At 34.0% G+C, this 19,564-nt stretch overlaps 1 protein-coding gene across 1 annotated transcript in view; it reads left to right on the top strand.

Annotated features, from left to right (window-relative positions):
- Positions 1 to 19,564, top strand: part of LOC112602348 — a 124,752-nt gene that overhangs the window by 55,335 nt on the left and 49,853 nt on the right. Inside the window, exon 3 of the mRNA XM_025350380.1 lies at positions 19,168 to 19,236. Coding sequence (XP_025206165.1) covers positions 19,168 to 19,236 — 69 coding nt within the window. The remainder of the gene's footprint in view (positions 1 to 19,167; positions 19,237 to 19,564) is intronic.

Here is a 19,564-nt window from a genome sequence, read left to right on the forward strand (position 1 = left end):
ATGGTTTGTCAGTTTAGACTCTAGAATATGTTATAGGTACTATAATAATATTATATTGTTATTATTTAAAAAAAAGTGAGTACCGCTCTGCTGTACATTAGGTGCCATATGGATTACTATTATATATTATAGAATGTTAAATAAAAAAAAAATCGTGCCTATTTATTCTTATAATTTTTTAATCACTATAAGAATAACTTACGAGGAACTTTGTATTACATTTTCAAGTATTTTGACTCAGCCAAAAAAAAAATTATTTTGACTAGTTATGCTGTACACGGCATTGGCACACGTAAGGGAGGGGTTAAGGGGTTGTAACTATCATCTCCATTAAAAATATTATCTTTGAATAAACATAAATAAATGATTTTGATAAAATAATTATGATAAAACAAATTATAAATAACAATTACTATGGCAAAATAGTTTTAAGCACCAGTCAGAAATTATCCAAACAAAAAAAACTGTTACAGACCTGTACTTTCAGTGTGATCCTCAAATATACCCAATCATTTAAAAATTGCTGCAAATATTTATTACCTTACCAATTTGCATATTTTTGTTAATTGTTAAATGTGTTATATTTTTACCTTGATCCCCCCTGAAAAAATCATCAATACTATTTTCAAGTTCAGGGACAATTACATATAACTAAAAGAAATGTATGTTATTTTGTAATTTAGACACCTAAAGGTAAATAATATTATTCTAAATTTATTAGTACCTATAAGATTTGTTAATATTTTAAAATCATACATTAGGTATGTCTGTGGATAAAATTCATCGTGATGATGAATTTTGGAATGAAAAAATGGAAACACAATTAGCAGAGTTTTACTTGAATCATTTATTACCTGAAATAATTGATCCAAAATTTTCTCCCGGCAATTAACATGTTTTGTTATGTGAAATTGTAAAATTGTAAAAAATAAAACAATTAAACTACTATAACTGTTTGTCGTCAATTTCTTTTTTGGTAATTTTTTGCATTATTACTTATATAAGTACTAGGTAAGTAATAGTAAATAGATATACGGTATTCAGTATATTATTGTATAATAATTACTAAATTCAACAATATAGGGAAAATAAATTGTATTTTATGTACAGTTTAATATTTATACACATCCCACATTTATTTTATATACATAAATGCTATATTATAATATTATACTCGTATAGTCGTATATACCTAATTATTTTCATAATATTATTTACGTAATTACATTTCGTTTTAATGACCAGCCGTCGAAAAACCAGATAAGAAGTAAACAATGAATAATTGTGCATTGATGCGGGTAGCGGGTGACGGTTGAGGAGTGTACACACACTAATAATCATTTACTACACACACAAAGACGAGCAGTGACTGCAAGAAACAATATAATTGCCTAAACACAACTCCTTAAAAATGACACGTTTGCAGGGGCCTTAAAATAGTGATAGATTAACGAATTGTAGAATATAGTGTAGTTACTGTCATTTATCATATTATGATGCTCTTCGAACGTGTAGGAGGTAATCGTGACCGTATATGATGCCGAGATCACTTATGAGTTTACAGGTTTTTCTAGGTTTCTTGTTCAATCACAGTTTTTGGTTGGATGCAAATAATAGGATATTATCAACTAGAGTCCGTGAATATTATTATATATTATTCGCTGCTCTCGGACCGCTGAGCCGTCATGCCACAACGTGTATCAATACATTATATCAAATATATGTGTGTCTGCCGACAGTCATGTGGCGCTACATAACACTGTGTAATAATAATATAGAAGGTTTATAATATCATTATATAGGTAAAACGCCCAACGCTGAATAATAGTGTTAGTCAAATAAATGAATAAATTGTCGAGTCGTTTCAGTGATTTGTTATTACAAATTAGCGTGAAAAGAGTTAACAAGCGTTTTTTTTTTTTTTTGTGTTGTTGAGGGAAATGAAAATACGTCACTTGTGAGGGAAATGAGTAATTTTTATTCCTACTAGAGAAAAAAAGTCTTCTGCTGCTAAATAAGGTCCTCTAAATAAATGAAGGTGTGTGCGTGTGTTACCAAAATTTATAACAAACATAAAAACGAAAAACAAGGCACCTATACATATAAATATGTATATGCGTGTGTGTGTACTTCGAAAGATGTAATCTCGATCCGCCGCCGCCCCTTATTCTGGTGCACCGCATAAATAAACGAGAAAATCTCTGTAAATAACAATACACACTGTTTTTTTGTTGATTTTTTTTTTATTCTTCCTTTCGTTTGCCGTTATTGTCTCGCTCGGATAAGAAAATCGTTTTAAACGATTTCGAATTAAACGCCCTCGTGCGCAAAACGGGTCTCGGGTGGGTTTTCGTCATCGGGTGCATAGTATATTATAATAATATAATATATATAATATCATACCACTGTAGTATTAGTAATAGTACTATACGCGCATAAATCATCGTAATACAACCTACACAAAAAAAAAAAAATTAAACAAAACACAAGACCGTATAATATTTCGATCGTGAAAGAAAAAAATAATAAAAACCGCAAAATATACTATAAAGGTATATATATGTATATATAGGTGTACCGTTGGCGAGAACCAAATGTCATAGATCGAATTACGGACGTGTTTTACACTGTATTATACGCCGACCACGCCCCGAAATCCATGAAAACTTGACGACGATGGTATATATTATATATTATAGCGTTATCTTCGAAGGTAATAAGTCGAAACGTTAATGTTTCAAATATATTTATATACCTATGTATTGAACAGATATATCTTTACGATATTATTTTCGGCTATATACTTAAAATCGTACACAGTTATAATATATTATATACCCTCATCAACTCGTACCTACATAACATATACATTGTTGTGTGTACGGGCCGCAGTTTATATCAAACACGTCTGCATAATGTATATTATATATATATATATATATGTGTGTGTATATAGGCGAGCTAATTACATCACACGATGATATATAATATATATATATACACATATATTGCGATGGGGATGATTTACAGGGAGTCATAAATCTGGATACGGACGTTTCTGACGCGTTAAACACTGCCACGATGGGTACACGATAACCCTCTCTTTGCACGCGACGTGCATATATATATCTTTGCTGCACCGCTGAGAACCACTAATTTCTGGCCATAAATCGTACACGAGCCGGAGCAGAGGAAGCAGAGAAGCGCAGCGTATTATATATATATATATACACACATAACTTGCGATGGGAACACCGCCGTAGTTTGGATCCTTATAGGCCCGTATCATTCACCCCTACTTTCATTCCAATCTACGAAGGAGCCTCGTCGAATTCGTCGTCGCTGTAAGTCCCTCAGCATCCAGCCGGGTGCGCGTATGTATATATTTTTATACTGACGTGCATAATATATCCCTCGACTAAACACCCACCCCCATCCGACCCTGGACGCCGTATACGAACTACGCTGCAGCAGTTGTCGATAATCCCGGATTCGCGAGTCGTATTATAACGACTGCAGCAGGATTTATCGCGGGTCAAACGGGATATAATTTGTTTTTTCCAACTCCTCCAGCCCATCATGTCCCGCACCCTCTCGGCAACGCAGCTTTATTGACGCGATGAAAGTGCAATGTCGCGTTTGGGTGCGTATAATACGCGTGCATATTATACAAACGGGCACGACGATTAATCGGTAGTAATTTTTTCTTTGAATGCCAAACGATTTGCATATTATATTCCCCCCTCCCATTACGAGTGTCCGGCGTGCGTATGACATCGCTGTACGGCGCAATAATTGGTGTGCTTATACAATAATACATACATCGCGCTCACGTTATATTCTCCTAGAACGCCGTTCGTTCTGCAAGTGCAATGTACTATACGTATTATATGAATGTAATATTTTATATTATTACTATAATGCGTATGACGTATGAGCCACTGACGGTGACCATTGTACGAAATTATTTCTAAAAATAAGTATACCGGCGGTAGTAGGGTTCAGTGGTGATGATAATATATAATACTGTACGTGTACGGTACAGTCGGTAGGGCGCAGTGGGAACAATATTTTTAACCCTTTAATAAGGCGGTATTTAGTATAAGTATCGAGAATTCAAATTAAATCTACTCTTGCACGATCACTATAATATGTCATAATGTTTAAAACAACATAGAGATCTTGGAAAGAAGATAAATTTTATGCGTTTTTTATGTTCCTGATCTATTTAAAAATATGTAGTAATAAATGACCGAAAAATAAAATGTGTGTTTGTCATGTACCGAATATATTTTTTTATCGTTGTGAATCTTACAGTAAAACATTTTTAACAATATTTCTAGTAATTTAAACAACGTATATTATTGTCGGCTGTAGTAATTATTGTCCCGATCAAATGTCATCATCGCTGGGATAATAATATACGACGATATATCTAGTTTAGGTCAAGTTTTTGCTATCATTTTCGTCCACACATATTTTTTGTAGAGCATACGTATTATAATATTTCCACGGACATCGCGAAAACGGGCGGGCGTATCTGCAATCGATCGAAAAACAATATTAATTAAACAATAGTGATTGCGACGCGGAAGTCCCTCGTGTAGAAATTAATATTACACAATATTAGTGTATAAATATGTATCGTATGGCACAACTATTCTCTCCCTCGTGCATTTTTTTTTTTTGTTAATAATCTCTTACATTACATTTTTGATGTTACATATGAAAAAATGCAACAAGATTAACAAGAATCTTTGCGTATGAACAAAAATATAATGGTGTCAGTCAAGTTAAATCACTTAATATAGATAAATCGTGTATACTGTATACTTGCAGCACATTACATAGTATTTTGTTTTTTTTTTTTTTTTTTTTTTTGTATTGATCTTATTTAAGCTCGGCAACTAAGGCCATTAGCTGTGGATAGGAACATGAGGTATTTTGTGTAAGGTTTGTTTCTAAAGTTCAGTTTGTACAGATGGAACACATATGTATGTGTGTGCGCCATGAATTCGTCACTAAGAACTCGGGTAGTCACCCATCCGAGATTTAGTGACGCCGACCGATGCTTGACCTCAGAACACATTAGTGACTGAGGCCAATCACCGCACCATACCAGGCCACTATTTTTTAATTATTGACGGTAGACTCGTATATTTTATAATTTTATGTTATTATTACTACAACTATTGTTATCGTCATCGAGCACTTTTTTTCTTTTCCATTTTTGTTTCGCATATAATATGTATATACGTGTATTTTTTATTTATGATTGCAACGGTTCTTTGAATTGACAGCTTTCAAAAGTCGTTTGTCTCGCATAACACGTGAGCGTAGACATGATTTTCTATTCACTGAATGTGTTGCCAAATTTTATTAAATCCGCATTTTTAAGGTTCCTCGATAATACTGCAGTGTACCTACTATATTATATACATTTTATTATTACGGCGCTGAAAACGACCTCTATAATGACAAAATAATTTTATTAATGTTTCTCAAACTTTTTTCGTCGCTTAATGATTGTGTATACACATATTGTAATATATATATATATATATAAACAACAAATATTTAAACTAGTAAAACATTAATGAAAAAATGATTCATACTCGCTATTCGTCGACTTTATACGTATATATTTACTGTACTTACATAAATCTGAGGAATTTATATAGAAGTTATGAAAATTATGTTTTGTTATTTTTATGTAAAAAAATAAAAACCATTAGGTAATAAAAAAAAATCACTTTCTCGGAAAAAAGTCCATGATGACAAGACAAAATATGAGATATAGAGAGAAAAATACAATTATTATTATTTATAAAATTATAGTAAATACCAACTTTTTGACGTTACTTTTAAGCATTATAAAATATAAACAATTGTCTTAAATCAATAATAAAAATCAACCAATACTAATAATATATAGTAATTTGGTTATACATAATATATTAACAAAACAATTAGGTATTATACAAATATTGTTAAAATCGAACTCTTTGTTATTAATGTTATTATATTTCAGTCTGGTGAATTAGTCAAATTAAAAGTCTTCGTTTTATGCTTTGTAGTTGTTTCTTACCTATCATGCATTCTATTAAAATAAATAATATTTTCTTTTTAATACACAATAATATAATATTAGTTATAATACAATATGATATAAACATGTATGTTAACACAAATGTTTAGGATAAAAATAACTACATCTTATTTGGTTGAGATATTATTATTAATTACATAATAAAAACTTATTGCGAAATTAATCGGCTCTATATTATATATAATAATGATATAATCGACCTCGGGTTATGCAATCTTAACTAAGTGGTATTGTTTTTAAAATCTGAGTACGAAAAATAAGACGAACAAGCAGCTTCTAGATGCCTCGAGGAATATTACTTAGGGGACGAAAACGATTTCTGCGTTGAATGTAGTTTTTATTTATTTATTTTTTCATTCCAAGTAACGGTTGAATTAAGAACGTGCACGCTAAACATCATCAAAAGTTTTGAAAGCGCTTTAAAAAAAAAAAAAAATCGTCCGCATAATCTTGAGGAATTACTGACTACAGTAATACCTTGTTGTGTCTTGCGTATAGTAATATACATCTATGGAGATGACAACGGTAATACGATTTTTCACGAAGTTCCGCAAACGAGTAGCGTAAAAAACTTCTTAACAACGTGTCGTTTATTTTATAATAATACGTGTACTTTTTGTTTTTATTTTACCGCTATACCGTGTCGATGTTACACAATATATGCATATATTATATTCTGGTATATACTATTATTATAGTACCTAGGCCGGTGCAAAAGTTGTGAGAAAATTGAAATTTTTGTGGAACAGTTCTGTCGATCTCGACTGCAGTAATAATATGTATTTGTAGTAACATAACGCGTAGTCTGCACAACTATAATTAATAATATACACAAAGACGCGTTAACAATATTACAATAAGTATATAGGTACATTTGTTAGCTAAACATCGTCGTGGATCAGGGCGATGACGCATTCGTCATTAAATTCTTACTTTAGACGATTTAGGGACTTCTATGATACCTACTATGATACCTACTTTTCATATTGTATGAATATTATTTTATTGCATACGAGTCCCCACGATTCCAGTACACACTGTGTTATCGAATCTTATTATGATATTTGATCGAACCAAAATAGATGACCTTCCATAGTTCCATGGTATTATTATTATATTAATACATTATTTTGCATACTTTCACATGTCGTAACAGTTTCGCGTTGTTTGTTTTTAATTTATGACTGTAATATCGTTCAATAATGATAATCATACATTCGGTGTTACATGTCATAATTTCATTCCCCGGATTTACATATATACAACGATTCGAAGAACAATTTGTATTATTATCTTGAATCTTGATGCGATATGAAGCCGTACGTAATACACGTTATAACGCTTATTTATCGACCAAGTGAGCACAACACATAGGTACACGAAAATAGTTTTTTATTTTTTTAAAAATATAAGAAAAGTCTTACAAGGACTTAAAATATAAATACGACGTAATTGTGTTTTGTGTCGCTCAAGCGCAGTTTTTATTTCTTTATTGCTTTTAAATTGGTTCGCGCGTAAGAAATAACTACTCGGCCGTCAGATTAAATTAGAATATATAGTGTGTCCGGCGCGACGGCGGTTTTCGCGTCGGTCGTATAACAAAGTCATAACAACGGCGGCAGCGTCATAAAGTGTAATTATGCAAATCCATTGCGTAATCGTATATATTTGTACCTATATATAAATATGTATAAATGCGTGTCCATGTGTTTGAATTCTCTTGACAGTTTGACTGCATCTATATATATATATATACATATGTTCGCAGAGGCCACCGTACAGAAAAAGACGCGAAAAAAATAATTTTCCGTTGTATGTACAATATATGTACGAGCTTAATAAATATATATATGTGCGTATTTATAATATCATTAACGAAGATGACACGCGCGGGCTCACACATATACGGGTCTTGGAACCGGTTTGTTCATAATTTTAGGATTAAGAAAAAAAATAATAAAAAAATGAAAAAAAAAATGTATAATATAATAATAGCCTACGTTTAATACCGCGTACAATTATATTGCCATATAATAATTATAAATGTGCGTTTCGAACCGGTTTCCGGTATATTGTCAGAGGGTTGTCACCGTTCCGGAGACGCAAATTTGTCGAAAAATAAAAATAATGAAATTTAGTAGTCGCGGGCGTGGAGCGTGTTAGGGGTATGGTATATTATAATAGAAGCTTTTTAGTGATTTTGTAGCGGCGGTCATATTGTATAGTGATATCGTAACATTTTATTATATTAAACACACCTAACCTATGCATTCTCCGTCAGGTCATCTACATTGCAGATCGGTATCGCGGTGCGGAAATATCATAAATCAGGGCTAGTCGGGTGTTAAACCCATAGTTGTGCGCATAGATGTCATAAACTTAACATAATTCTGTGCGTTAGTGTATACAAAAATTAGTTACAGTTATTTTTTTTTTTAAAAAGTCACAGTGGAAGTTCATTTGTTACGAGACTTTGGCAAGTTTATATACTTTGCAGGATAATGTGCGTAAAGCAAGTGCGTTGTGCGAGGCTGGACAAATAGAGAAAAACTGTCGTAAACATTATTATACGGTCCGCTGAACGTTAAGAATCAACTGCTATCGCGGAAACCGCACGCGTCTGGAGAAATAGATCGTCAGCGTCGTCCTCGTCGAAGGGGTTTAGAGCTAATTTGTTACGGCCGATGAGTTATAGCGGTGCGCAGGGCCACGTGGAGGTCAATTTTTATTGGAAAAGTACGGTTGTGTGAGTATATATATATAGACGTGTGTATCCAGTGTGTGTGTGTGTGTGTGTGTGTGATAATAAATAACGGTGACGTCACTCGTAGATTTTTAAGCTTACGCGTGAGGCCAATTTGTACCGCCACCGTCGCCTACGAGTTAATGAACCATCGCCACCGTCGATTGGTTTTTTCTTGATTGATGGAAATTGTGATATTTTTCTCCCTTTTTCCCTTTCTTCTAATGTTGTTCCACGTTTTCTACCGCGTAGTATTACCAGAGAACTTGATAGCATTTGTCTCGCTAGCGTACACACTCACACAGACACACACGTTGTGTACAGTTCGTATTTCATCCCTCTCACCCATCAAGACCATAATAATTCGTCAGTATAAAAAACTGACGTGCTTGAGCCCTTTGGAATCGTGATTTACACTCCGGGAGTAAGTATGATATATGTATAAATATTCCTGAAAACGGGGTGACTGCCATTATGAGTATCGCGATTACGAAAATTAAGCAACCGTCGATTCTGATTCTGTGTTTTTTCATCTTGTTTACTTTTTGTAACAATATAATAATGCAAATATTGTAAATAATATATTATTTTTAATGTGTGCTGCACTGTGCGCCGTTACTCGCCCACTACAGTGCTACACAACGACAAAACTGATGAAATATATAGATTTCTCCAGTTTTAAACATTTTGTTTCGATTAGATTTTTAGAATACTACTTGTCGTATACCGATCCAATAATCATTGGCACGTAGTTCGATTACGTTTTGTGACGTTATTGTATCAGCTGAAAAATCGAGCGCACGTAACACGTTAGAGATGACTCAGATAAAACATCGGGTTTTTTTCAAAATTTATTTTTCTTCTGAAATTCAAAACTTATCAGTTGGTTCACTGGTTGTGACTGCGCATGGAATGCATGTGCATATTCCTACTCTCGAGACAACTGTATATTATACAATATGACTGGTATATAACCATCATAGTATTATATACTTATTACTTACTAACCAGGCGCGTAATCAATCGTGCATGGATATTGTAATAAGAAACCGTCGGTAGATGTGACTAATGAGATAAAACTAAAAACGATACGGCAGACTATGCAGTCCGCGGCGGTACGAGTTTCCCGTGGCTTTTAACAATAATTGTTAAAATATTAATAATTGTTATTCATTAAAAATTTGGTAATTAGAGATGGTACATAAAGTTGTTGTGATCGAACTGCTGTAGAGTGGTCATTGTGTCTATAATATAAAGTTTTCGGTGGATATTATTTAATAAAAAATACTTAATCAAACAATTGTATACGTCCTGTGCATATATGGCACCATTATTATTATACAACCTAAAATTGCGTGTTGATAACGAGAAATAGGAATCGTCATCACTGGACGCGTGACTTGATAATAGTTATCATATAATATGACACATACTCGTATCTTTACTATTATCTTGAATACAGACCGATCATTGATGAGTAATCTCATCTTTGACGGTTTATGGATGCTGTAATAAAGTACATGTCAATTTAAACTCTGAATAATTTACGAAATCAAAATCGATGATGGATTATAATGATCCCGGAAGTTGGGGGAAAGTTTGAAAAAACCAAATCGACCGAATCACACCAAATATACACACTGCAGGTAAACCTACGTTTACCATACAATATATTTATATAGGTATATACGTATACTTATACTTGTGTTTAATCCGCTTGCCAAACGCAGTTACCATACTCCTCTCCATCTCACCTCGTCTACCGTTTTCGTTACTAATTCCATTATTCCGCCTAAGCCGTTGAAAGTTTAAACTTTTTTTACCCCCTACCTTCCACCGATCGTCTCTTCATACTTAAGCCCATCCCACCCATAAATCTGTCACTTCGGCGGCCCTTTTAAGTCTTATCCGGATGACAATCCCTTTTTTCCTTTTCACAACAAAAACACGGATCCGACGGTCCTAATTCCGGTTGATTTAGAGCTTTTTGGCCCCCTCGGCGAGAAATTTTCACATACACACACACACACACACACACTCATATACATTCGTATACACTATATTATACACACACACACACATATATATATCATATTATTTAGAGCTACAGCGCATAGAATATATTTCTTGTATCAAGAGATTTTCTTTTTCTCCAAGCAAATGGTATGGTCGGTGATTGTGAGATAGAGTGTTGATAGAGAATGAGTGAGTGGTGGGGTAAAAATACAAAAATAAAAGTTTTTCTTTTCCACAACTTTTTCTCGTTCCTATATAGTTCCTATATCTACAATGCGTGTTCATGTCAAACATATATAGTATATACCCATACATATAATACGTGGGATTTGCCACGTTTAATTTATAGTGCGGACGTGACCCATGGTCCGATATGTGTATAGTTACAAAACTTTGATTAGGAATTATGTGCATGTGTACGACTACAACTATATACAAGTTGGGCTGAGGGATCGAATCGGCAAGACCGACTTGAAACTTTTTTTTGTGTGGTGTGGTTATCGTTCGTAAAGGATTATATTCTATGCACATCTTTCTCTTTCCTTCTTCAATCATACATACACATACACACACCCGCGCACATTTATACATACATATTATATACATGCATGTATAACCATTTTTATAATTATGTAGGTACTCGTATTTTATGGGTGAAATAAAAATTATTAGTATTTAAAAGGTAATATATTTTTTTTTTGTCTCGTTGAGTAACGTTGAATCATTGATGGTTTTATCATAACATTATGCCACGAGTAATTTTTTCATATCGTGTAGTATACAATAAATCTCTACATGATATTTCATACTTGATAATTGTTATATACGAAAACATTTTTTCGAAAAAAAAAAAAAACATTTCTTTTTGAAAGTAAGAAAACTCATTTTATTTAACTGGGATAGATAGTAACCGATTGCTGCGGTTCATTAGCAAATTGATTGGTATATTTTATTATATCGACCCCACTGTACAATTCCGGAGTTGTTTACATTAGGGAAAGTAGGCGGTATCGGAACGTCTTTGATGTCGTGGGCGAACAAAAGAAATATTCACTTCCTTTTTGTTTGTCCCGCTATTCCCCGCCCAGCCAACGGTTTGGACGGGGTTGCCGGCATCACTATTTTACCGGCGACGACCAGGACCCAAAACTTCCTGCCTTTATATTTTATTGTTATTATTTTTATTATTTTACATTTAAATAATAATAATATCTATAGTCATGGCAAGTGTGTTTTTTTATTTAGCCGTCGGGTATGCGAGTGCCTCACATTATATTTCTATTCCAATTATACAATCGTTAATTATGTTAATCACAAGCAAGATGGAAGGGAATATTGTTTCTCTCAAGTCGGTGACAGCTACGCGGCGATAGACGGGCCTCTCTTATGTTTATTTTTGCGTAGCTTATAATGTTATTATTTTATCAACAAAAACAGGCCGTTCAAATTTTTATGACGTGATATTATCATAATATTAACATCGTTATAATAATGCTATAAACTAATGCGCGCATATATGTATACGACTTTGCGTCTGTATTTTAATATTGCGCAGAAAAGACAAGTGCAGTTTTTAACCCCTCTCCCGGCAAAAACTTTTGGATAAACTGCGAGCGCACTCAACCACTCAGCAAATTTACACACACGTACTGCGCTCATACATTGTCCTGGAACTTTGCCCGTTTAACTCGACTGCAATGTATAAATGTATAAATGCAATGTATAATAAAATAAATAATATAGTACTTACTATCCGTCTCGGATTTTTTTTTTTTTTTTGGGGGGGGGGGGAGAGCGTTAGTTACGAGGACTTGTATGATGTACCTATTAAATTTTTATGTGTTGTCTCAAAACTGTTACAATATTACTCAATGTAATGTACAAATCGGTATATAATATGTTGTGAGGACAGCAAGATGACGAAAAATACGCGTATCTTAGCCACCTACAACAACAGTAACCGACAACAAGCTGCCGAAATATGCAGCTTGTTCATAAATAACGTTGCGACAACGACAAAAAAAAAATAATAACTTCCTCCGATCGTTCCGCCGTAATATTTCACGTCCCATTTGACCGTATAACTGCAATATTATTAATATAATATGGCTTTATAGTATTATGTTGCCATAGCGCTAATAATCATAATAATATTTTGATACATCTACAAGTTTGCAACGTGGGTGAGATGACCGGTGCACATAACTCGTTGTATGAAAAATGTTTCCGCAACGAATTTCGTAAAATATAATTTAAACTTCAACACCATCGCCCGTTGTATTTTAGAACGTGAGTTATAATATTATATTAATAATAATAATAAATATAACCCAGTGGCACCGTGTAGTACCTCATCGGAAACCCTGCTGTGACTGGATTTCGGATTTTGGTTGGGCGCGAAAAAAGACGAAGAGAAAGCCAAAAACTAATTTTCATTTAGCTAAATTACTCCTTGTACCTATCATGGGTAAGGTGTACCCGCGTATAACGTATCTCGTCTTGAATAATAATGTACATAGGATGTTCGGATTGTATTAGGTATGCTAATCTTTTAAAAATGTATTCGGTAAGAGTCGTCCGGAACGAGTGAATTCCGGAAATCCCTCGTTTCATTAAGTACACGAATCAAATTCGCTCGCGTTCAAACTGACGTTGACGTTACATTTTTATTATTATTATTAAGTAGGAGCCACGATTACTCTATGGTGGGTGACCAAAATTTCGCATACTGTGCAGTTCGTTTTTTTTATATTTTATTTATTTCATCATACGTATTTTTTTCACGTTTGCCACGGGCGTTTGGTACCTATATACTTATTTAATTTCATTTGAAACTAACACCGATTGTGTAAGTGACACTTGTACAATAATAGTATACCGTTACCCGCTGTCGCGTATAAACAGCTATTGTAGTCCAAATTATGATTTCTACATATTAACATATGTCTTTACATCATGTAACGCACACTGAACCGATACTAATAATTTTGGACATGTCATTATTGAGACAGCTGGGCCCACGGGCCAAAGATGAAATAAAATTAGGTAAATGATAACGATGACAAGGGGAAATAATCGTTTTCGTTTATCCGATTACATATATCGTTATTAGTATATGTGATTTCGAATCACCGGTACCTTTACCTTTTACGTGCTCCACGATAACATCGGCAGGTGAAGGTGATTTTATTATTTTTTTATTACACGCTCACACATGCATATATAGGTACATGACATATTATTATAATATATTATTTTTGTTATTGTATTATACGCCGTTTGTTTTTCTTCCGCGTCCACCGCGCCCGCATCAAAACAATTAATTATATACATATATATTGTGACGCCATAGTATCATCATCAAAATAACTCGTCTAAAAAATATGTATTATTCTAATGCGTGTGCATTTTGAAACCATTGTGTCGCAGTGACGCCACAATAATAATTATTCACACCAGTGAATCCGTATAATGCGTGTTGTTTAAATGACGTCTGACTTTTTGTCGTCTTCGTTTCGCGCATCGTTCTACAATCTCAATATTTTAATTATGTTGTTTCAACGTTTCCGCGGGGCATCATCACACGTCCATCACGTCTTACCTAAATTATCACAGTCCCTAAATTCATCTACGAGTCATCAACTATAATGTCCAAAATTTTCATTAGACTTTGTATACTTCGTATATTTAATATTTTCAACTATAACTGATAAGTAAACAATCTTAAACGATATAAAAGTTTTCATTAATTTTATTTTATTTAATAGTGGTCTTTTGAAAGAGCTGCAATTAATATTAAACACAAATAATATCGTTGCAGACACATTATGCCGTTCAACTTAGAGTTTCGTGCCTAAATCGTTATCATTTCCTCAGAATCGACAATATTATTACCATTACATTGATGAATACAGCAGCATGATCATATTTTATTTTTATTTTTTTGCTCTACGCATCTATGTAATGCTACGACTGTGTGAGGGGTAAGTAGTTTCGCGCACAATCTATTCAGAAACTGCCGAAATATACTGATTTTTTTTCATTGTTTCTGTTTTCATTTTTTTTTTCTAGTCCTGTGAGAATTTTATACATATACGTTTAGTTAACCGTGTGGGTCGCCGACGAATAGTAATATATATATATATACAAAAATAAATAAACATCGGACGCCAGATGCTTTACACTTGTTACCCGTCCGGCGACGGAACTCATTTTTCGGTGGGGAAAAACGTTTTTAATATTTTTTTTCCTCTCCTTCAATAATCTGTTCATCCGACTGAACGCTACCCCGCAAACACGCGATTTTCTCAATAAATTAAGTAAAAAAAACTACATTTTATCCGCATGTTGCCTTTACAATATTTTTTGTATAGCTTATGATTTTAATACGTCTAATTTAATGTCATTCATTAGTTTAATAATAAAATGTATGCACATATTTTTTTGCTATAGAATTATAGAAAATATTATAATTGAGCATCTATTTCATATTAGTACATTACTTATGTAAAATATATGTACAATAAATAAATTTGAAAAAAAAAATATGAAAATACTGTAGCTTGTAGGAAGATGCTGTTGAGTCATTGTTACATGGCTATAAGTTATTTAAACTTGAGCCTTACATGCTAAATATTAGGTACTCCCTGCACCATCAGAACCATCAAAGTTGGGTGGTTGACCGCGTAAGTGTTTAGGATGATGGATGTTTGGATATTAAATAATATTAATATTTAAGTGAAAATATTGTATTATGTGATACTTTATTATTTTTACATTAGCGTACCATAATCCACTTTTTGCTTTAACTGGATTTGCTTGTGCTTCGCCGATGACCACGACGGCGGTGGCGAAATGTCACTTCCATTTTGAAAGCGGTCGTGTTCGCTCTCTAGCCCTCCCCCCCCTCTTCAATCGTCGCTTTAGCGTTCAGCCGTCAGAAGCAGCTATAGCGCAGTTGTAAGACTGCATGAGTGCGTTTTAAGTTTCGTCCGACAGCCGTGGAGACCCCGTTATCTCGTTAACGGCACACGGACGAAAGCCCGCAGGGACATATTATACATATACGATATACACGCGAGTCCAAGACTTAAATAACGTTGTAGTTACACTTGGTTTTTTATCTTATAGAAAGCTATATTATTAATTTAGGTTTAGCATAGAACTAAATAAAAATAATAATAACTGAAACGAAAGGTATATAAATAGATATAAAACGGAGACAATTATCATTCTGGTCAACCTGTTCGAAATACATATTATAACAACCACCATAGACAAAAAAAAAAAAAATGTCTAATTGCAGTTGCCGTTGGTTAGGAACAGCTCTATCTAGTCGTGTGGGTACTGAGACCGCGTATGATAGGTGACGCATTATTTTATTATACAACCCACGCGATCAAGGTCAAAATGTATTGATTTATTTCAACGGTCCGTCACCAGTTATTTTTTTTTTCATTATTACTGCGCTATGATAGCATCGACTTTTACTACGCGTTATGGCCGGTCGGACTTTACTTTTATAAGTAATATCAAAAATCTATGATGCTTATATCATGACCGGGCACGTGTCACATATAATTGGATCGATGCAAATTATATAACCGTGAACTGTAGGTGGTATAAGGTTTGCTAGTACGAGCGGTTTCAGAGAACTCGGAGATGCACCTCTTCTGCGTGACGCCTCAGAAGCAACCGTATTGCAACTAAAACCTGCGAACGAAAGCCAATCGCATATTTAGAACATTATAATATACGCGCTAAGATTGTAATGGACGGCTTGTACGCTTATTAGACTCGCGCATAATGAATGCAAACTGCACCACGACCCAACTGGCGGCCGGAGGTTTTTCATTAGCATAATATCTTTAAACGGTGACGACGACAACGACTATTATAATATGCAGTGCACTGTCCGAGCATAACGAATCGTCGGGCAACTGATTGATTAGCTGCCATTATTATTGTTAATACTACTAGCTACTTCTATACTACTAAACACAGCTACCACTACAAGTACTATAACTACTATGACCAGTATTATAATATAATATATTATATAAGTATGTGTATAGGTTTTCAAACCTACCTATCTACCTATCTACCTACCTATCTCTGATTATATATATAGGTACATAAATACCTGCCGGCGGCGAGGCTACTGGGTAATATTCGTTGCTGCATCGTCTGACTTCCATCCTCGCCCACGTCTTCCCCACCTCTAAAAAATTAAATACTACTGTTTCGCTGCATACATCACACTGAAACTCTGGGTTAAAATAATATAATACTATTATAAGCACGGTGATGGCAAGTGATTAAGCGTCGGGCGTATGCCCAACTTACTTTAGTGATTTTCGTGACGACGGAGATTGCAGGCCACAATAGGTCGGGCGTTAATGGAAAATTGAAGAAGTCGACAAAGAAAACTAAATAGAAGAAAATACTTCATCGTCTGGCGGTACTGGCATCGTACGAGAATCACAGATGTTTGAATATATATCGAAAATTAAAAACGAAAATCGATCGTTTATTTTGATTTTTTACAGTTTACAATAATAATTGGATGCGCACGTTATAAGCCATCATTTTCCTTGTTAGTACCTATTATATAATAACATAATAATGACGTCGCATCTTGGACAGAGAATGATAATTAAATATGAAATAATAGAAATTTCTCCTTTGCCGTCTTTATTTTTCCCATCACTTTGCAACACGAGTAAGGTATATTATTGAAGTATGTGTAGGTAATTTCTATAAACAAAACCATAGCAGCAGTAGGCTCGAGTATAGTGTACTTTAAAGCTGTGATTAAAAATCTCTTGTTCTCCTTACATATGTGAAAATACACTTATCTTGATATATAAATAATAATTATAGGCGTTTACAATTTTACATCAAATCTCTAGCACAATACATAGTAATTTATCGACGTTCAAGTGTTATATTTATGGTCGTCAGTTTTTTTTTTCATTATTAGGTATATTCGATTTTTTAAAACTATTTTGTATTTATAATTTTTTTAACGCCGTATAAGTGCTTGATGTATATGTGTTTATTTTCAAATCAAATTGTACACACACACATAAATAAGTAGGTATAATAGGTATATATAACATATATCCCTTGAACAAATCCCTTGCACGTTGTGCGTTGTCCATCACCGTGTTTTTTGTTTAACCCAAGTACCCACGGGTATAATACATACAGGAAATAGCGTTAGAAGAAAAAATTGCTTTCCAAAAATTTACACCTGCACGTCGTCAATATTGGATTAGAAAATTGTACAGTGTTTTTCATTAAAAGTGATTACGCTGTGCAACTATATATATTTGTGTATAAGATGGTGTTTGTATATAAACAAATTCGATTTCGGTAGTAAGAGAACGGCTTGTACCGTGATCTGTTGTAAAAACATTGCGATAAACTTAAAATTGTGTGTGTCTAGCCTAACCATGGTATTTAGAGCAATTTATTATATATGTGGGTACAGACGTATTAAAGAATGCCCCGAGGTTTCGACTGTCGGTTGGATGGAAGAGGGATGGTAGTTGAACATGGGGTGAGTGTTGGGCAAAAGTAATAATGACGCACTCGCGATTTGCCGTCCGTCCGCTCATCTATATATAGTCTCGTCGCGAGTACGTGACCGGTTTTCCCAATAGAGCAATTTATCTTTTTTCGGCCACTGGCGTTTTCCGCCGCCATTCCTAGCCCCTTCCGGACACATTCTCATCGCACACACACACACACACACACACAGACACCCACCCTCGTCCCTATACAAGATGCGTCTCTGCACGTCTTCCTTAAAGGATTTCGAGAGCGTAAGTGCAACTGTTAGGGGTCGTCTTCTGCGTGAAAAAAGTTTTTCTTTTTTCGTACACATGCCACGCATGTATTTTCTGTTGAGATATTTTTTCGAGGGTGTGGTGGACTTTGTATTGTTAACTATATACACTCATGGATACTTGCGCACCCAACCATTCCTTCGTTCACCCGAATACCCAAGGTCTTCTGCGGAGACCAAAGGTTTTTGACGAGTAAATAAAATCAACCCTTGGACCAACAAATCACGATCGCCCGCTCTTTCCGCCCACCAAAGTCACCGCATTAATAAATGTCTACTCGTCAATCCAGGTAGACGACTCTGGATATTTTTCATTTTTTTCTTCTCCTTTTTTTTCTTCCTCAACACGTTGCGTGTATACTAAATATATATGTTTATATAAATTGCTTTGTATATAATATATTACTAATACCACATAATTATCGATTTTTTTCGTTTTTGTTACAGTGTTGGAAATATTGTGAAGTACTGCAGACTGAAGGCAAGAACTTGAAGAACATTTGTGAACACAACTGTGTAAGTATATACATTTAGAATTTAACATTTATACATGTATATATACACCGGGTTATCTTCTATACGTCATTAACACGTTTTTTATTTATTTTTTTTATTTTATCGACTCCGCTTGGAGACTTTCCAAACTTATAAGTACGGCTGTGGAACACCCATTACGGTGTATCGTGAAAATTGTTTCACACGTTCACAAATAAATCGCATGAAATATCGTTATGTTTGAAAGAACAATTCTACTAAAAAAATATTGATTTCGATTTTGAATGCTGTATTGATAAAATATCGTCTCATTATATTATTATCTCTACCGCGGCATACTATCATAAAT

The sequence above is a fragment of the Melanaphis sacchari genome, unplaced genomic scaffold (genome assembly GCF_002803265.2).
Source record: "Melanaphis sacchari strain LSU unplaced genomic scaffold, SCAv2.0 Contig103_pilon_pilon, whole genome shotgun sequence".
Classification (NCBI taxonomy): domain Eukaryota; kingdom Metazoa; phylum Arthropoda; class Insecta; order Hemiptera; family Aphididae; genus Melanaphis; species Melanaphis sacchari.